The sequence below is a fragment of the Serinus canaria genome, chromosome 1A (genome assembly GCF_022539315.1).
Source record: "Serinus canaria isolate serCan28SL12 chromosome 1A, serCan2020, whole genome shotgun sequence".
Taxonomy (NCBI): domain Eukaryota; kingdom Metazoa; phylum Chordata; class Aves; order Passeriformes; family Fringillidae; genus Serinus; species Serinus canaria.
The window spans coordinates 43,448,217-43,469,375 of record NC_066314.1 but is presented as its reverse complement, the minus strand read 5'-3'; the positions used below and the strand labels follow the sequence as shown (position 1 = coordinate 43,469,375).

Genomic DNA, 21,159 nt, shown 5'->3' with positions numbered 1-21,159 from the left:
GTTTATGTATGATGCTTTATCTTCACAGATGTTCTAATGCCACATTTGCATTTTTGGTCCTTCAAGCAGTTCTGCTAGTTTTCATTTTTCCCTCATCTTAGTTTCAGCAGCTGGTATTATGATATTCAGATATAACTGATGATCTCAGCTCTACCAGAAAATTCATACTGAAGCTTTCTGCTAGATTTTTGCTTGGGTGAAGCTGCTTCTTGTTAGTTTTCCAAAGCCTAACTAATTCAAGCTGTTATTGAAGTTCTCTTAGAGAAAAAAAAAAAAAGTAGTTCATTTTAAAGGTTTAATAGTTCATTTTGGGATGCCCATGAATTTACAAATTTTTGTAAGTTATAGGCTGACTTAAGATTTGACTCCATGTCTTTTACATTAAGAGTCTTTGGATACACATGTACCCTATGTAAACAATTAAATCTTTGTCAGCTAAGAATGCAATACATGATTAGCTCTTTTTTTTTTTTTTTTTTTACTTCTGACGTCTGCTATGTTCTGCCTTCTGCCCCCAAGCATGATTCCCTGCCCACTTTCCTGAGTCAACACCACAGCTTGAGTAGATGTGCCAGTAGAAGATGAGGGAGCTAATAAAACTCAGATCTATGTATTTTTGCAATGTAATAATTTATTTTGTTTTGACAGAAATAGCTCTCACCTTCACCAGCTCTCAGAGCGCTCGCTATTGTTAAATCTAAATTGCAAGCCAGCTTTAAAGGATAAGATTCTAGATAAACACAGGCATTAAGAGTACATCTCTCTGCCCTGATAATTCACACACATGTTGCATTGCAGGCTACTAGCCATCAGTTCTGCATCCTAACTGAACCCGTGTCACCCGAGCGGTCAGTGGTTTTTGTTGCAGCGTAAGTACATAGTCTGAATACTCGTCTGCCCAAGTTACTGCCTTTGGACAGCTTGCATGGGCTGCTTCCACACTGGTATCACCAACCAGCCATTTCTTTTTATGGCCCTGAGGTCTTGGATACCTTCCCACGCCCATAAATTCAGGGACACTGATGTCAGCTGGTGGCTGTGCTGGGGAGGTCCCACCTGGAACTGGGATCATCCTTCATCTCGGAAAGGGGCATGTGTGGAGAGCACCCTTTTGCACCTGCTGGTTGGTGCTGGCTGTGCACTGGGCAGGGCTACAGGTGTGTGACCAGCCCGGCTTTGCTCACCAGCTAAGGCAGAACCTGAGCCTTTCAGCTCAAGAAAATCCTTCCAGCTCAAGCAAATAAATCCTCAAGCCATGCCTAGAGGGTCACTGTAACGAAAGAGAACTGCTGAAAAATGGTAGGTTATTTTTGTGAAAACTTGGGGTAGAAATGAAAAATAATTTTTACTAACATTTTTCTGTTAAGTTTTCAAACTGGTTAAGGTTTATGATCTGAGATCTCAAAGGACAGAAGATGTGAGAAAATTATCTGTTCAGAAAAAAGACAACCTTTCATTGTAAGAAATGTCAAATTTTGGTGAGTGTAAATGAGGAATATGCTCTGTTGTTTTGTAGTTGTATCAGACCTCTGTGACTGACATGCTAAAAATCGTTGGAATTGGTAAGGGTCAGATTTGCAAAGTAGAATCAGGTGCCATGTGTCTGTGATACCACTTTTTTTTTTGTCTTAATTTTTGTAATAGGACTTCTTCTTGGCTGTGCTTCTTTGTGTTGTAACTTTTGTGTGCCTGCGCCCTAGAAATCTTAATTACTATTGATATATGCCCTGTTGCTTTTATTGCTATTAATTTATATATTGCACCAATACTTTCTTCTGAGACTCCAAGTGTTTCAAAACCTACATGACATAATCTGTATTAGTGCAATGAACAAGCTGGAACAATAAATTTCTTTCCTTACTATACTTAAAATAAAGTTGTTGATAAGGTTGTGTATATGTGTGAGATATACACACACAAACACAAATAAATTTAAGGGAACTTTGTAAAAGAACACTGGTAGGCCTATAACAGGTTTTTTTCCTCTCTTTTGATATTTAAGTGTTTGTGAGAGTCTTGTTGATAACACCATTTGTTCTGTCTGGGCTTCAAAATTCTGATATCTGTAAAATTGTGAGCCTGAGGGGATTACAAAACAGAAGTGGGGAGCTACTCGTAGCTCAGACAGAGGCAACTACTTTGCAACCCTCCGTATCAGACCACCCAAACCCAGCTGCCAAAACTGGGTTGTGGTTTTTTGTGTGGTTTTTTTTTTTTTTTTTAGGCAAGAAGAGGGGCAGCTTCATTTTTCAGTGACACTTGAGGCCACCTGATAATGAATATGATGGTGGGCACTGAAAGGGAAGAAGGTTTCAGTTTATTCCAGCCTCAGAGCAGCCTGTCTGCTGCAGGGTGTCTTCTCCTGTCCTGCCAGGTGTCTGTGGACATTGAGGTTCTCTTTGCTTTTGTTGGTTTAGGATTGATTTATGTATAAATGCTTCACAGACATAGCTGTATTGGTAAAGAAAAAGAAATCCTACCCTTCATACATATAGTTCTAGTAAGAAAAGATTGGTTACAGTTATGCTGGGGATAAAGGCATTAATTTTGTTCCAGAAAATTGCATTGCTACATAGCAGAATAGGAATTTTTATTGGGAAATGTGTCTTGGCTATTCAGTTCTCTAGTGATCTCATGCTGTAACATTTTCCAGTAATGGAAGTTCAGGTGGAACTCCCCCTAAAATACTAGGACTCTACTTTGTCAATACAGCTTCCAAAAATATTGCAGAATAAGCTGCTGCTTATATATCCTTGCTCAACTTAGGTCCCAGGGATAAGACAATGGTACTGTTTGATATTTCATATAATTCATTGGTTATATAAGAATAAAGCATAAGACTTCAGTTTGTCCAAGACTGTCCCCCAAATTATATAATGATTAATACCTTACTAAATCATGATTTTAAAAGCCCCAAAGAATCATTATGAAAATTGTTTAGGAAACACATTTATTTGTTTAAAATTATATGGTAATAACCCAGAAGAGGCTTATTGACATATTACTACATTTAGGTATGTAAAGGGAGTGTGTTGCTGGATACTTTTAAAAAAATGGTTGATACCCATGTACTTAGCATAATATAAATATCTGTGCCATGCTCTGGGGGCTTTTGTTTGCAATTTCTTGCCTTTAAAATTTTAGTTGTTAAAATCAGGCACTTGGAAAATTTCCACAGTTACATGAATTGTAGGTGATCATCTTTTGCATTCGTGAGGGAATTTGAACTCCATGTCCCTGAAACTTGCATCTCTGTAGATAGAGAGTCACTGTAATAAAACTCAAAGGGCTATGTTGCAACAGCTCTCACCAGGACAAGGTGTAGGCTTACATGTATAATCATTAATTTTTCTGTCCTCTCATAACCCATCTGTGTTTTCTGGTTGACTGGCAAGCGAGTCTTAGTTCTGCATTTGACATTGTCGATTCATATGGAAATAATTGATGTCACACATTTAGCATGACATAACTTATACTGCCACCACCATGCAATGTACCTCATAGATGAATAAAAATTGACAGATTCCTATCCAGCACTGTCTGCTATCTCTGTGTGCAGCACTCAGCCACAAACTGAGCTGGGATTCTGTGCTGCTATGGCCATAGAGCAGTAGAGTGAAAGCTGCAGTGTATTAACTTACAGAGCCTTGAGGAGCTCAGATGTCACCTACCCAGCAACATGCCACCTCAGGGGGACTGCAGGGCTGCTGCTTGCAGAGTGGGTTAGGGTGGCACATTCCAAGAGCAATTCTCATGCTCATGGGCTATGTCTAGTGTGCTTGTTTTAATTTGAGATAAAATGTTGCCCTGATATAACCACCAGAATATGAAGTAATAGGATTCAGGCTGCTTGTCTTCTGGCAACAGCCTGTATGGTTTGGATGCAAGTTCATATTTGTGTTTTGGAAGGAGGTACACCTTTATGTGCCAGCAGGCTGCAGCTGTTCGTCCTGCATGCCTTGTGACAATGTCAGAGTGGCTGGTTTGGGACTAAGAGGCTGCATACATTCATTCTCAGGCAGCCAAAAATCACATACTATGAGGCAGAAGAAAATTAGTAAGCTGACGAGCAGCAACCATTCATGTTGCTAGAGGGAAAGTTCTCTACTTGCCTCTGCAACATGGACTATCTTTAATGTAAATAGCTGGGCTCCAGGCAAGTTCTTGGGTATACAGAACAGTTGGCATTTCAGTCTGCTACAAAGGTGGCTCTTACTCACAGCATTTGAAATGCAAAACACTGCCACCATCTAGTAGGTACTGTTTGCACTATCACTGTCACTCAGCAGCAGCAGTGAGGAATTATGTAGCTGAATTTTCCTAAGCTGGATGAGAATGAGGAAAGGCCTTGAAATTGCCTCTCATCACACAGCAAGGGACGCACAATAGTATGTAAGGGAAAGGAAAAAGAAGGAGAAATTCTGTTACCCTGAACTGGAATTTTTCACTTGCTTCTCTATACTTCACTCCCTATAAGTGCATCTCACTAATATATGAGAGTCTTTGTTTTGCAGTTTCTTACTGTGTAGAAAATGCTTACTCACAAAGTGTCCAGAGCTATTCTATTGTGAAAGAACATAAAACATTTCTTGATCAGGAGAGGACATTTCTTAATCATGAGGAGAGGGGTTAATTTGAAATTTTATTTTGATATCTGAAAGTTTATCAACATCTTCTGAATGCTTGTCAGAGCCTGGCAATACAATCTGCAAGTCTTAGTGTGATCCCATGGTAGTTTGTGCTGGGTACAAACAAGAAGAGCATCTCCTTCGCTGCGGGTCTGAAAGGCTCATGCTTTGGCAGAGGAACTGAGAACTGTGACAGTGCACGCAGGGCTAACTGCAAGACCAGTGCCACTCAGCACTATCCCACTTGACCTCAGACTTGGAAGTGACTAACAGTCTCTTTTCACGTAGACCCTTTCCCTGGAGGCTGGTTGATGAAAGCTTTTGGAAAAAGATTTGGAGGACAAGTTAAAAAGTCTCTCAAAAAAAGCCCCAGTATCCTGTTTAGAGTACAGATGTTACCATTGTGGGAAAAGGGATCTTTGTCTTCTTCCTGATTGTACCTTTGCCAACATACCTTTGACATCAGATATTTAATTTCTCCCCATGAACATCAGAACACAACATTCAATAATAGCGCTTTTAATTCTGGAGGAGTTCAAGGTTCTCCACATGAGAAAGGTGTGCCATGCTTCTCCTTTTGCAGATAGGCTAGCAGAAGTCCAAAGAATAAAAGTAAATTGCCAAGAACCAGATTCATGATAAAACTGGAAAGAGAATGGGGCCAGACCTTAAGCCAGCCTCCAAATGAAAGAGTATCCATGTTTTCCACCTCTGTAAAGGTCTTTTTGGGGCTTTTTTTGTTACTTCCCAGCGTGTGTGCGTGACACCATCTAGAGGATTGTATTGTGTGGGAGCTGGGTTTTGTTAGGCAATCCCAAAAGTGCACTGGCACTTCTGCTCCCTCCATGGCCTATGCATAAGTTAGCATGGAAAATTTATAGGTTGTAGGTGGGAGTGGTATGTCTGCTGTGCAAGCATTACACATAGTCATGGGGCAAAAACTGGATGGCAAAGATGCAGTCTCTGAAGAAAGGAGTGAGGCAGGAATCATCTTGACAAAGCTCAGGCTCCAGCTGGTGGGCCTCCTTTGGACAGTGCCTCTGCTGCACCTCTAGAGATTTGATTTTCCTAAAACATGGCAAAACAGGCAACTGCAATATTGATGTCTGTCCCTCTGAAAACCAAATACAGTAGTGAATACTCTTGTACACTGATCATAAGTCTTTACTAGACCTTCTGCTCCTAACAGGGATCACTCTTTAAAAGGTCACTTTAATAAGGTAGGCAAAATAATGTAAATACCAAGAGTTAAGCATTATGGATCAAGCCAGCATGCTGAAGTGAGGGAAAGGACAGGAAAAGAATGGGCACTGACTGCTGGGCACTCAGTGGGGGATTTTGAGGTATTTGAACTTTAAAACTGGCAAAACTGACAGCCAGAATGATTTAATATTTTATCATTAATTTAGTCATATAAATTAATGTTTTAAATGCTTTCTGAGAAGAACAAAGGATAAGAGAATGAATCTATGGACTACTATTTCTGTCTAAGTCACTGTGAGTCCAGCTCATGCTTCTGCCGCTATCTGGAAGAATTTGCTTTAGTGAATTTAAGGTTTAGTAGAGAGCAGGTGCAGTGTGTGGGAAGAACATTTATTTAAACTCTGTGGGCTTTTGAAAATAAGAGTGAGAGAAGTACCCAGTGAAGCTTTCAGTAGTACTGTGCTGTGCAGTATCCTGCCACGTTCAGGGTGTCATATCTCTGTTTTGGAGTGAGGAAGGAGAGCTCTACAAACCAGCTGTGTGTGCAAGAGGAGGGCAGGTGGTCTTTGTTCAGCCAAGCCAAATGAAATGCATTCTGCAAATGTGCCATAGGAAAAGAACCTGCTTCTGGTCCAGCTCAGGAAGGACCTAGTGGCCCTTGTGTGAGAAGGAGAGATAAAGGGGGAAAAGAGCGGCCTTTGGTCAGAGAATTGCATTGCACCACAGTTTGACATAAATTCTGAAGACACAGATGATTGAAGTCCAACATATGAAAAGAACATTTCTTTAGATGTTGCACTTGCAGATATTGTCAAAATTACAGTAGCTCCTAATTCAGCTTGTGTGGGAGGACTCTCCTGACCCGTGGGACAGATGCCTCCACCCAAGCAGCTGTTTCTCCTCCACTATAACTTGCTGCTGTGTGCAGCAGCTATTCCTAATTGACTGGCCTGTTGTCCTGTGGTCACAGCTCCTCCAGGAACCGTCCAGTGCCAGGGCTTTTGCTGCTGGTGCTGGTGCTGGAGCTGGGAGCTGCTGTTTCTGGTATGCACCACTGAGAGCAGTGCCCAAGCAACTGATCCACAGGCTTGGTTGGAAGGTGTGACTGATGCAACACTGGGGTCTTACAAGGCCAGCTATATTATGTTCTCTTCTTAGAGGCTACACCAGGACAGAGCTTTCTTTGTAAATATAGTAGTTTGAATGTTGATACTACCTCTAAATATATATTGCATATTCCTGCCTCTTTTTATCTTGAAGAGAAGTTTCTCCATTTTGTGGCTAGTCTGCTGGTACTATTTAAATAAGGCTGATATGTAAATAAAACTCTTAAACTTTTGAATAAAGTATGATTTATAGTAAGCCTTCTATTACTAAAACATCAAGCAGTTGCAGTGTTTTATATGTCCCTATTCCAGCTGCTTACCCTTTCAATGCTTTGATCAACTACATCTGGCAAGTCTTTAAAAAACCCTGAAAGTTTCTGAGGAAATAAGAGTGTTTTATCCTAGGTGCTGAAAACCACACATTCCTGTTTGGAAATGTGCAATTATTACTTCAGTGAAAACCCCAAGCCCCACAAAATTTGCCTATTTAATTTTTTACTCACCTTTACCTCCAGAGTTCCTCACCCTCTGGCACATGAATTAATGTTCATGTCTGAGCTGAAGGACTGAAAAAACTGTTTCCATTTCTGGGGTTTTTTCCCCAGCAGCCTTTTAACTTCAGCTAACTCATTCATCTTCATAAGTATAGGAAAGGTGGCAAGTTACCATTTGTGTGCAGTATCTAGTATTTGTTTGGTACTTTGAATACTGCATTAGGAAAATATTGCTTCTTTTAGTAAACCCACTCATTGTTTACTTTGGGATAACTTTGTTAAAACTGGTGTTAGAGTTCAAAATGAAACACCTGCCAAGAAGGTGAGGTCTTGTATTTTTATTTTAGAATTCCTGGTCTTTCATTTATGAAGACCTTATTACTTTAAAACACTATGGAGGTCCTCATGTCAGATAATTAACCTCTGACAGTACTGTTGTGTTGGAACATATGATTCCAATAAAACAAACAAATGGCAACAGGGAAACATTTTTTAAAGTCGCAAGGTCCTCCTAGGGTAGATAACTATGTTGATGTTTAAGTATGTTTATATACCCACATACCTTTGGACTGTTGCTGTCTCCAGCTAGAGAAAACAAAGCAGTGCGACTTGTGCATGAGTGTGAGAGCAACTGTACCTAAAAGGTGAAGTCCTGCTACTCCTGCAAAGGAGTTGGCCTGAAGGAACTCCATATTTACTTGTGTAATAATTAGAGGTGGCAACTCAACAAGTCTGTTTATTTCAGAAAGGAAAAGAAATACATTTCCTCTACTACTTACTGATTATAAAACAGTATTTTACTTGCACTTTTCAGTGGGTTTAAAATGTGTTAAGTGTCACTTAAATGCATTCCTCAGCATAAAAAGTCTGATGAGAAATGCGAAGATCAGTCAGAAGCTCCACTCAACTCTTAGGAATTTAAGTGCGTTGGCATACACATGCCCTGGAAAACAAGTTTTCCTTGAGCGTTCAGAAGTATGGTTTGAAGCTTCCCTGTGCCAGGATATTGAAGGATTTATCTCACATAGGTAATGTGCAGAAAATAGGGCTGAATTGGTTGCTGTGCTCCACTGACCACTTTTGAAGCCCTCATTATTTAGTTGGTTTGATAGAAAATTGATATCATTTTATTGTGAAAAATTCTAGGTAGTGAGGGCTTTCAAGAGGCAGTGCTCAGTTGTGTCCAGGGTACCTTGGTACCTTAGGCTACCCAACTCAAAACCTTACAAGTGAGTCTGCCCAAAACTGACAACACAATACTTCTGGTTTCTTCCTTTCTTTCCCCTTTGGACTTCTGAACCTTTAGGATATGCTGTGCTTTGTGAGGTTTCACTGTAGCCACAGGGTTTAGGTTTGTTTTAAGGGAAGTCGAGATTGCTTGATGATAACTCCCTCCAAAACCTGGATCGGACCCAAACCAGCGGCGATCAGCAGGAGGAACTGTCATCCCTCTGTCCAGCCATTTCTCTGGGAGATCATCGTGTCCCAGCTCCGGCTGTCACCTCAGACAGGACGGCCTTGAAAATTAAACAAACGAAGGGACTTCTGGCCCACTCCCTTCTGGCTAAACTCTCTCCCACCTTCATCCCCTCTCAGGCGTCCTTCCTTTTTAGAAGGAGGGGGACACCCCAGCCGGGGCCCCCTCAGGACCCGTGCGGCGGGACGCGCAGCGCCGAGGGGCCGGTCCGGCTGTGTCGGGCTGGGGAGCAGCGGGGCGGCCGCGGTGCGGGCGGGGCCGTGCGGGCGGGGCGTGCCCGGCGCTCCCGCGCGGCGGCGGCAGCGGCTCCGATCCCGATCCCGATCCCGCTCGGTCCCGCGGCCGCGGGGCTGGTGCTTGGGCGGCCCTGGGCGGCACCGCGCCCGGCGTGGGGCAGCGGGCAGGAGCGGCAGCAACAGCAGCACAAACACACGCACCAGCATGCCGGGCAGCGACACGGCGCTCGCTGTGGACAGGACGTACTCGGACCCGGAGCGGCACCGGCGCCGCAAGACGAGGGTAAGCGGGCGAGAGCAGGCGGCCCGGGGAGGCGGCGCTGGGGCTGCCTGCGGGATTTGGGTGCCGAGCTCCTAGAGGCAGCCGCCAACCTGCAGCACTTTCCCCGTCAGGTCTCCACGTTTCCTAGGCTGACGATCTAAAGGGAAGGGGTTTTTCTGTGTGATTCTTTCATGTTCGTGCTCTGAATACTTTTTAGTACAGGAAAATGAAATGAAACTGGATGTTGACTTCATAGAAACCAATGTTCGAGGTATCCCCGCAATCGAAACTGGAGGGATACAAGGGTAATAGAGAACTTACTCACTAGAGTCAACAGTGCCGATGATTTAATGCCCTGACTCTGTCTCGATCACAGTGGTAAATACTGGGGTTTGGTTCTGTTTCTCAAGGTTTGTTTAATAAACTCTGGAGCAGGTGATTGTATCGGGCAGCAGAGAATTATTATGGTTCTTTTTATGAAGTTAAAAGAGGGCTGTGGCAGGAATGGAACTTGACGGAAAAAGTGCACCTGTGTGTTCTAGGGATAAAGTAAGAATATCTATATATCCATGATGTATGGCTTTATGAAATAGTTTTTGTTAGTCTCCTGGCAAGTTCATCTTTCTTTATTTTTGTGTTTTGTTCATATGGTATATATATAAACATAAACATGTTTAGGCAAAGCTGTGATCCTTTCATGTGTTTAGTGGCTTTTATGGTAAGTGTTCTGTTGATGAAGGCACTTTGCTTTGTAGTTTAAAGTTCTTACTTAAATGTTCAGCTCAAAAACGTGTAAAAAGTGGCCCTTTCTTCCCATGCACTGCAGGTAAGGAAAAACGAGGTTGCTCTAGCTGACTTGGGATATTGGCAGAAATTCTCTTTTCTTTTCTGTGCTGAGATCTTGGGTCTGACAACAAATGAACTTTATGGTTTGAAGTGTAAGGATCAGCTATTTGTGAGGGAAGATCTTTTCTGGGACGTGACTGGGGTGAAGGTTTTGGGTGTTGGGGATTTTATTTTCCAGTACTGCGCATTACCAGTATTCTCCATCCCTCCTGCCCATTAATTCACAGTGATGAAAAGGAGATGGTGTGATTTAGATTGCTTCAGAATAATGAAATATTTTAAAAATAGGTAACCCTATACACTGTAGCATTACTACTGGAATCTACAATGCTCTTCACACTCTTAAGTCACGCTAGTCATATGGGAGTTAACAGGTTATGCATTTCCTGTGTTCTTCTCTGTTGAAAATTGAACTGATTAGTTTATCTTTCTCTGATCATGCTGTAAAGAATAGTGACTACCTACTTAAGTTTGGCCATGGAGAAAAGTTGCATATCTTCATAATTTTTGGCATATTTAAAGGTTAAACTCTACTCCCTACTCTAGTTGATTTTCTTAAAAGTATAAAGTATCATGGCTAATGCTGTGTTGTTTATTGTACTTGTGTATTGACATTAAAACAAAAATCTCATGTTTAAGGCAATTTTATAATAGCCTTAGTCTTCTGTCTGATTTTGGATTGCTTTTAATCAGAATTAGTGTCATCTTCCCTTCCTGTGACCATGAGGGCTAGAAATACGAATCTATACAAGTTTAGAGTTGTATGTAATTGTGATGCTCCAGGGTTGGGCTTTGCAAGTTGTGTCAAATATCACAGAACTTGTAAAATAATTGCTAGGTATGGTAGCAGCATGTTGTATGTTCCAGATGATGGTAAGATCTTGTATTAAATCTGTTTGTGCTTAGTCCAGACAAACTGGAAGTTTTCCTGGGTAAATTGTCTGGATAACTTCAACATTTGTCTTACTGCCTTAGCCATAGGGGTAGAAATGGTCATACACTGGAGCAGCAAGAACTGCTGGTATTGTGTAGAAAAAAGCAAGAAATAAGAATGCTGTGTTTTATTTAGAGACTGAACAAAAATCATCAGAGCAGCTGAAGTTAAAGCTGCCATTCTCAAATATGGGTGGAGAAGAATAATGCAGTGCATGAACACAACAATACAGAGCTAGTGGTGGGGTTCTCAAGAGCCTGAGCAGACTATGGAGGCTTGCTGTGTGAAAAATGCCTTGGAGCTGGATTTGGTAGCAGGATAGAACTTGTTGTAAGTAAGGTGAGATCCATTTAATAAAGTCTGGGGAAAAGAGAGGTGTTAAAGTAGAAGCTGGATCTCCTAGTCTGTATAACATAGGCTACTGAATCCAGTTTTTAGGTGGGTGGGTTTTAAAGGAATTCTCCAGCCTATAGGTTGCTGCATGTCTTCAAAGCCCCGCTAAGGATTTTCCTTATGAGAAAGTGACACCTTTTCACTGGACAAGTAAAATGACAATTCCAGAATTGCTGTTGTGTATCCTGTAGGAAGGCTTCATTAAATTTAGTTTGCAGAAGTGCTGGAACAATGGACTGTAAATACAGCCTTTGGAGTTTATAAATGTAGAGGGGATTTGAACATTTTTGCTGCGGCCAAAAAGCATCTTCAGTCTATAGCAACAGGTCTGCTCAATACCTTCTTCTTTGAGGCCATTTGAAGTATAAGATATTGTGGCTTCTGCTAATAATTCTCCGTGTGTCAGATTTTGTGTGACATTCCCAGTGGCTGAATGAGAGGAAATACTTTATTGAAGTATAGTTGGATCATTCTTAAATTAGGAGAGTCACTGCTGCTGCTGAAGGCCAAATATTTTGAAGGAGAGGCTGTTCTCTCTTCTTGGATGTTCTCTTCCTTGGATGAATCATGAGAGAGTTCAGCTATGCTGTGCACGGCAGTACTGAGTAGGGTGTAAAACCGCTACTATGTGAAGTGTCATGGAATTAGTGCCTTACAGTTCTGCTTTTATGTGGTGGGTATAGATTTATAGCCATGGAGTTGCCTTAGTTCTAGAAAATCATCCATCTCCAGATTTAGGAAGGGTGCCCTTTAGGAAGGGTGCCCTTCCCGGAGGCTTTGCCTGCCTCTCCCTGCCAATAGCATCTGGTCGCTATAATCTGGATTACTGCAGATCTCTCCGGTGGTGCAGGTGAAATCCGTGGACAATACAGCCATGCAAAACATTTCCAGTCTTCTCTGCTAATGCCTGTTGCTGCAGCTTCACTGTGCTTAATATCCACTACTAGCTGATTCCTGCAATGCTTCAAATACAAATATTTGAAAAACATTCAAAATCAGGACCTAAGATATGAAGTAGAACAATTTGGGAACAAGAGTTGCATTTTTAGTTGTCGTGAACAAAGTACTACTCTTGCTGGAATGTAACTGGTAGCATAGTTTAAAAAAGTGTCATAGTGCTTTCTTAATTTTTAGTAAGCATTGTGGAAGACTAGGGTGTTCAGATTCTAGCTACACAGTATTTTTTGATCAGTAAGTCCATGCAGATGTCTATGCAATTGCAATAGTTCACATTCCTGAAGCTCAAACTAGCCTGGCTATGCCCACCCGTGCCTCACTGTGCTGACTTTTACTTCAAGAGCACTGTGTCAGGACTGCCTTTCAAGGCTCTACAAGGGTCTGTTAGAGCTTTTTTCTTTTTTTTTTTTTTTTTTTAATCTGTTGATCAAGACATTGCTCTTTGCTCTTCATGTCTTACCCATTACGGAACAAGAACCGTCTGCATTTCATCAGGACTATAAATTTATATTATGGCTTTGGAGGAGAAAAATACTTTTACAGTACAACTAAAACATAAATTCCTTAACTGTGTCCCATCAGCAGTCTATGTAGAAGTCTGCTTGCTTTTAGCAAATACCAGATGTGTTTGAGAGAGACACGAGAAGTCCCAATTGCTTTCTCGCACATTGGAGCTTATTCAGAACTTTCTCTTTATTAGTGGAAAACAGAATTGTAAGAAGCCTTCCTTTATTTAAAACAAACAAAAAAAACTTACCTGGAACAGGTGTGGTTTGTTTATTAATGAACAGAGAAACTAATTTCAAGCTTCTTGTTTCTTTCAGCCTTAGTGAGACTAGCAGCAAAATCAGTGGGTTTTTTGGATGATTTAATTCTTATGTCATCACACATATAAAAGGCTTACACACAAAAAAAAAAAAGAGCCCAGAAATTCACTTCCTTTCTACTGATGAAAAAGCATTCTGTGGAATGTCTCTTCTCATTTTCTGTGTCTCTTATGATCCCTCCCACTGATCTTGTCTATAGGCAAGGCAGACTTTAATAATCCCTCCTCATATGTGTGTCTTTCTAAGCCTCTAATCACTTTCATCATCTGTCCTTGAATTCCCTTTATTTCCTAAAATCTTCAGTAGGTTTGGAGGAAATGACATAAAGGAACCTAAAAGGATTAAAAACAAGCAAATAAAAACAGAATACTCCACCAAAACAAACAAAGCAAACGAATCAACTACAAAACCCCACCAAGTCTAACCAAAACAAAAAACCACTCCACCCACAGTTTTAGGAGACGGGGAGATTTAATCTCCTGATGTTCTTTTAAATACAAAGATCACTGTGGAAGACATGCCTGTTCTGGGCTCTTGTAACCTGTAACCAAACCTCCCAATATTTTGTGCTCTAAGACCTTACACACACTTTTCCCCACAGTTCCCTCAGGTTTGGACATAAGATGAAAATAATTTCATGAGACAGTTTTGCTAGGACCTCCAAGCTTTGGTTTTAAATCCACAATGTAATTAGAAATGTGTGAAACCTGTCAAAAGGTAGCCTGAGGTAGCCTGCATCATCCAGGGAAATTGGAAATAAGAGAGAGAAGCCATAGTTATAATATGAACCCAGAAATACTGACTAGTTTATTAGAACTGAAGAAAAGCCTGGTTTGTTCATTTAAAACAGTAAACTGTTGGTTATTTTGTCTGTTTAAGAAACTTCTTACTTTTTTATTCCCTAGTGCCAGTAAGGAATATTAGGAAGTTTCCAAAGTTGGGTGGGTTTTTTTTGTTTGTTTTGGTTGGTTTTTTTTTTTTTTTTTTTTTTGAGTTTTGGGATTAAATACACCTAAAAGCTAAAGGACAATGTTAGGTCAAATGAAACAAAAGGGAAGTTGTTTCTGTACAGCTTAGTTTAGCATTGCTGTGCTCCCCTGATCCTGCAAGGGGAGCCACTTTGGTAGACTTGAAGGCTATAAAGGTTGTGTTCTTACCCCCTTCCTCTTTTCCCTAAACCAATAAGACAGTTTTAAACAATAAGTAGAATGGAGAATGCATCTCCTTTCTAAGGTTTAAACAGATTTTAAGTTTGGAATCTTTATACTTAGACCTTTCATAATTTTTGGTTTTCACCAGGAAAATTCATGTCTCTGAAGACTGTAGAGTCTTTCCTTTGCTGTGCTGTTGATCCATCCTTGTTGCAGTGGATGGTGTTGCTTACAGGACTGGGGAATTCTTATCACCTTTTAAATGTTAGCTCTATGTATAAAAAAAAAAAAGTCACTGGGGGAAAATTGCCAGCCTTCTGATTTGCTTTTCTTTTGAAGGACGTGTAAGTGTTCTTCAGTCAGGTTACCAGCAGTGGTGTGGGGGGTGGCATGAGCTCCAGATCCCTGCCTTGCCTATTGTCATCATCTCCATCTTTCACTAGGCACCATCTAGGTCTGCACAGGGGCTGAGCCTTCAAGGTTTTGGTGGGTTTGACATCTAATCTTGTGCAAACTAAAAAGATATTCCTGCTGCACATTGTCCCATTTTGGTTCTTTTGGGAACATTAGCAGGTGTGCAGCTTTCATCTTCACCCCCACAGTAAGTGTGATTTTGGGAAGGATTTGTGTGAGAGATGAATTTCTATGTAGTGCTGGGGAATGGTGGAACATAATTCTCCATTTCCACTTATGTATCCAGGTGGTGAAACTTTACAAAAGAGCATTGCAATATTTACTACTGAAAGTTTTTTGTTCTTCCCTTAGTCTGAAATAGAGAGGATTAATATGCAAAGCCAAAAATTAACCTGCTGATCTAAAGCCTTCACTTATGGGACCAAGTATGTACTGGAATGTCTTGAACCTTACCAGACACTCAGCAAGTAAGAACTCCTCTAAAGAATTTGTTACTGTAGAAAGCTGAAATGAGGCTTTTTGTTTTCAAAAAAGTTACAGAAAAGCTTAATATTGAGAGTTTGCTCACTTCATTATTGTTCTGTTTAGGGGTTGCAACTGGATAAAATTTCTGAGGGCAGAAGTTTTGGAAACCACTGGTACTAATATTTTCTTACTTACCTCTGTATTGGACAGTGTATTTCAATGGACCTTTGATATAAAGTATTTAGCATCAATTCTTGATAATTCTCAGTTAACCTTTTATATAGTAGAAATATTTTCCTTGGCTTTTCCTATTTTATACAGTTTACATAACAGTTGCCTTCCTTTGTAAATATTTGTTTCAGTAGCTCTGGATGAAGAAGTTATGCTGGGGATGTAAAGAATTACCACCGTGCTATTGAATTAAAATGAATATGTGATTCAGGTAGTGCTGAATTAATTGGAAATTTTTGATTAACATCAGGGACCTATGGAACCAATTTGAGATTAATTAGAACAGACTTTTCTAAACTTCTCTGTATATTAACTCTTTGTTACAGGCTGGGAGGTGCTGCTTCCAGTTGATATTACAATCTGCTTTAGCTTAAACCAGGATGGTGTTAGGTGGGTTTTTAACTTTGTTTTTGCTTTGTAAATAAATGATCTTGTCGTGGGTTTGGCAAAAAGTGTATGGAAACCTGTTTAGTTTCCTGGCAAAACTGTGATAAAAAGAGCAGCCACTCTGTGTGGACTGCAGCAATTAAACACTCTATCTATGTCATGTGATTTTTTTTCTTTTTGGTTGGAGTTAGTAGAAGTATGGCTTTCAAAAAGGCTACAACATGATTGGCTTCTCAAGCACTAAATAAGATTTTTTTTTTAAATTGATTTGCTCCTTCTGTTTAAAGAAAGCCTTTGTATCATGATGAAAGTTGGTGTTTTAAAGACAGGGAAAATGGCAATGCTCTGGAGTTAATTTATGGATACAACAGGTGTTGATTTATAAGGTTAGAAAAAGCATAAAGGAGAGTTAGTGGAAGTATAAGACTTCCATTCTTAAACAAACAAACCAAACCTGATATTGCCTACTGCCACCCAAAAAGCAATTAACACAGCTTACAGGAAATGTGAGGAGTCGGGGTTTTGGGGTCTTGGGATTATTAAATATAAGGGAATTTCTAAGTGGGATTTAAGCTAGACTACAAGAATTACTGTTACAAGAAGAGTAGCCTTGTTAGGGTAAGTTGATTTAGCAGGTTTCTCTGGTTTTACTGCATTCACTCCTTTTATTCCAAGTTATTCCAGTACATGTAATACAGAAATTAGAATTCAGCTAGTGCTCATTGTTCAGATGCAAAATTATATAAATATGCAGAAAATCTGCTGCTTTATATCAGCATGTCTGTACAGGTGAGTGATGTGCAAAGATCAAACTGACAGACTATTACAACTGACTCTTAACATTTTTCTAATTCAGGGCAGTACAGCTTAATCTACTTTAAGTTTGCTGAGGACTTGCTGAGATTCACTGCCTCACCCTTACTTCCTAGGAAATTAATTAATTCATATGAAATGGGAGCTGGCTGTGGGACTGCAGTGGCCACTGACTGTGTTTTGGATTGTTGTTGGCAGGAAGCTTTCGCTGAAGGTTACAAGGACAGGTGGAAGCTTTGGAACTGAGTAGGATCAAACCCAGTACTAGTCTTTCTTGGGTAAGAAAGGTCCTCACACCTGATCTAGGCAACTCTTATTAATAAGATCTATTCATTTAATTCTTCTAACACTTTGTGAGTACCTTTCTTACCCAAGAAAGACCAAAGAAGACTTGACTGTTCACTCATTCACAGCTGCTTCTCCAGTCTGCAGCACTAGCTCTCAGCAGCTTTGGACCTACTCAGGGCAATAGCAAGGAATGGAGAAGATAGCAGGAAAACATGATGAGAGAGGAACAGAGGTGGGATTTCATGTGCTTAGCCTAAAATGGATGTGCTGCTCAGAACAGAGCCCCCTCCAAAGGCCAGGTGTAATTTTCTTTTCCCCCTTCTTTAGTCCACACAAGTGACTTGAAAATAAAATGTTTCAGTATTTGATATTACGTCAGCTACGGATACATGTGCATTATATGGGATTGGGTGGCTCTTACTATGTTAGGAATCTTTGTTTTGCTAGAGCTTTTGGCAGGAGTAACATAATCCTGTGTCATGGTTGTGCATGATACGTTTTGTCAGAGCAGTAAAGTGTCTCTTCACTTCATCGGGTTTCTAATTTCTTTCTTCTCCCATGCCTGCCATATCCAGTGAAAGAGGCTATCTTTTTTCATTCCCCTCTCCTGCCATACCTTAAGGAAGAAATCTGACTACATCTTGTCACCTGTATCCAGTCCTTTTTTGCAGCACATTATAGATTTTCACCTTGATGAACAAAAGAAGAATTACAGCCTTCTCCTAAAATAAGTGTTAAGAGGATATTCTTAATTGTCTCTTTTAAAGCCAGATAGTAAATGTCAGCAGGCTGATTCAAGCTGCCAGGCTTCTGGTCTGCTAAAATGGGTCCACAGAAGGTTTACAGCAAGTTTGCCACACTCCTCTGTTGTTGTTCTGACCAGTTTTCTGTGCAAGTCTCTGCAGTGGAACCCTTTCTTCACATGTGAATTGAGGCCATGGGTGACGAGGCCCTTGTGACACACAGCATCATCACAGGCAGGTGTTGCTGCTTCTGGTGAGGGCCTGTGATCTCTACAAGAGTTATTCTCCTCCTCTTCTGGGCAAGTGGTTTGGATTTAACAGGCTTTTGTACCAGAGGCATGGGAAGGCTGGGGATGAGAGAGGGAGCAAAAGCGTTTATAAACAAGACCTGAGGAAGATTTAAGAAAAGGGTAATAGTGAGGACAGTGAAAAGTTTGACAATCAGTGAGAGCATCTCCTCTGCTTGCCAACAGTTGCATGAAGAAATTCTGAAACTGTCCTTGTTGTCTCTTGCATGTTATTGTTCCCATAAACTGTATGGATGTGGTTAAGAGTAATTTGTCTTGGGAAGCATCAAGGAGCATTACTGTCTGTAAGAGCTAGATGCTTATTGCTGCTCATAAAAGGAAGTGTGCCATTGTCAGGTTATTCCTTTGTGTCTTTCCAGTGTTAACTCCCATGGTATCTTCTCTCTAGTGCAGAGAGAGATCCTATTGAGCAAATCTTCTGTTGCTGATATTTAAAAAACTGGTTTCAATGCTTTTCTACCTGCAGGACATCATTGTGTCTTGCAGCATAAATTTAATGTAGAAAAATGTCCACCCATAGTTTTTATGAACTTTTTTTTTTCCTCCTAGGAACTCTATTTCTCTTTTTTCAACAAGTAACTGTAAGGGCCTGAATAGCAGCTGAGTTCAGGATGGTGAATTAGACAGGACCTATGACCTAACATAGCTTGATCTGAAAGTGATAGAGAAATCTCTGGTGACCTTCATAAAAATTTGTGTCAAGCTTTGGTTTGTATTTGTTGATGCCAGAAGCTATGATATTTTTTGGACATTGGGAAGCTGGCCTTTGAGTGCAGGAGCTTACAAATTGTTCTTTCAAAAGATGTTTTGACCTATGTTTCCACTTCTCATGCAGATTTTAGGTGGGATTTCTCAGTTTTTAGTGGCAATGTATATTACACTGTAGTCTATATGCAAACTGCTCTTTAATTTTGAGGAATTTCTTTTGCAATGAAGATACATCCACTTGTGGTATTTTGGAACAAATAGCCCAGGCCTTGTTTGAGTTACTTTTGTTTGAACTTGACAGAGTCAGCTAGAATAATCTTTGTGTGCACTGTGCCATTATGCAGTGTGGCACTTAATGTCAGAGAAGGATGAAGTTCAGTGATTTCCTTGAAGAAAATCTATGTTTTGAAATGAAGCCTATAACAGTGGTGACAACTATAGCCTAAGGCTCTGGTGACACGGTTCAGGCTACTGTGACAGCTCTCAGTCCTTGTGTAATGGTGGGAGTCATTTAACCTCTCTGAAGAGAGTGTGGTTGCTCCCAGCATGCACAGGAGGGAGGATAAATACTGTGAAGGATACATATTTCAGAATCATTAGCCATCCAAGTGGATACTTAAGGAAAAACCATCTCTTACAGGTTTTGGGCTTTTAAAAATATTCAGTGAATGCATGTTCCTTCTTTCTACATCAGGCAGCTTTTAAGACCATCTGCCGTAGGTGCTTCTTCCCCCCAGACAGTGTAAGTCTTGTGTAACTGTTTGAAATTGGGCATTTTCTCTTAAGGCAGTTGCACACCCTTGGTAGTCAAGAGTGGAAAAGACTAGCAGTGATCTGTCTAATCTGTTGATTTTGAAGAAGCTCATTCTACATCACTTAAAGCTGCATACCTGAACCTGAGCGAGACTAAATCTAGTCTAAATAGCTGTGGCAGTGAATATTGCTAACACTGCATAAAAGATGCAAGTTTCACTATTTTTCATGCATTATAGAACTAGATGTATGTACTGAACCTCTAGACATCTGTGCCAAATTACTCTTGAGTGGGATTTAAAGTTCTTTTAGGCAGAAAAACAAAAGAATATTCTGGCTCTCCCTCTTACATAGTGCATTCTTAATATTACTGAGTCTTCATTTCACTTATGCATAATTGTTTTAGGAAAACTTAAAAAAAACCAACACTGTCTTTTTGCCAGATTTGCCATTATGCAAAAAAAATCGTTGGTCTCTGATTGTTCAGAAATTTGGCAGTACAGGATGTTACCTTACCTTTCCCATTGCTTTTTTTGTATATAAAGGAAGAAAGGTCAAAAAAATACCCATTTGTGACTTGGAAAGAAGGAGAGGACTCTTGGATTTACCTTATTGTTACTGCAAGAATATCTGATTTTTGGGAAAAGAAAGGCCAATGATTATTTTATAGACTCCCTGATAAGATGGCTTTAAAATGTCTTTGTCATGGTTTAACCCCAGGCAGCCACTAAAGCCCAGGCAGCCACTTGTTCACTCCCCCTCCAGTGGCACTGGGGGGACAATCAGAAGGGTAAAAGCTGGAAAACTCATGAGTTGAGATAAGGACAGTTCAATAGGGAAAGCAAAAGCTGCACAAAGGCAGTGTGAAACAAGGAATTCATTCACTTCTTCCAATTGACAGACAGGTGTTCAACCATCTTCAGGAGAGTAGAGCCCCACCAGTTACTTGGGAAGACAAATGCCATCACTCTGAATGTCTCCCCTCTTCCTCCTTCTTCCCCTCTGCCTTTATATAGTGACTATGATGCCATGTGGAATGGAATGGAATGGAATATGCCTGTGGTCAGTTGAGGACAGCTGTCCTTGCTGTGTCTCCTTCCAACTTCTCATGCAACCCCAGCCTCATTGCCAGTACAGAAAGCAGAAAAGGCCTTGGCTCTGTGTAAACCCTGCTCAGCAATAACAAAAACATTTCTATATTGTCAACCCTGTGATCAGCACAAATTCAAAACACAGCCCCATACCAGCCAACTGTGAAGAAAATTAACTCTACCCCAGCCAAAACCTGCGCTGTCATATAGAGTTAGATTTACTTTATTTATATCCCGTGCACATTGCAATAAGTCCCTTAATTTCTAAGAGGAAAATTTTCTGTCTGATTTCATCCAGTATAATTTACTAATCTTAGGGGTGTGAACTTCTCATGGTTTTGTTGGACAAAATAGCTGTGTCTGAATTCATATTTAATTTTATCCCTGTGTGTTTCTTTTTATAACCAAATATGTTGCTTATGATGTGGCTGTTTTGGTGACTAA

At 40.5% G+C, this 21,159-nt stretch overlaps 1 protein-coding gene across 4 annotated transcripts in view; it reads left to right on the top strand.

Annotated features, from left to right (window-relative positions):
* TMCC3 (transmembrane and coiled-coil domain family 3) overlaps positions 1 to 21,159 on the top strand; it is a 135,304-nt gene that overhangs the window by 81,007 nt on the left and 33,138 nt on the right. Inside the window, exon 1 of one of the 4 annotated variants that reach the window (XM_030238404.2) lies at positions 9,276 to 9,427. The exons of the other annotated variants lie outside the window; for them this stretch is intronic. Coding sequence (XP_030094264.1) covers positions 9,350 to 9,427 — 78 coding nt within the window. The 5' untranslated portion in view covers positions 9,276 to 9,349. Of the gene's footprint in view, positions 1 to 9,275; positions 9,428 to 21,159 lie in introns of those variants that run through there. 4 annotated transcript variants of the gene reach the window in all.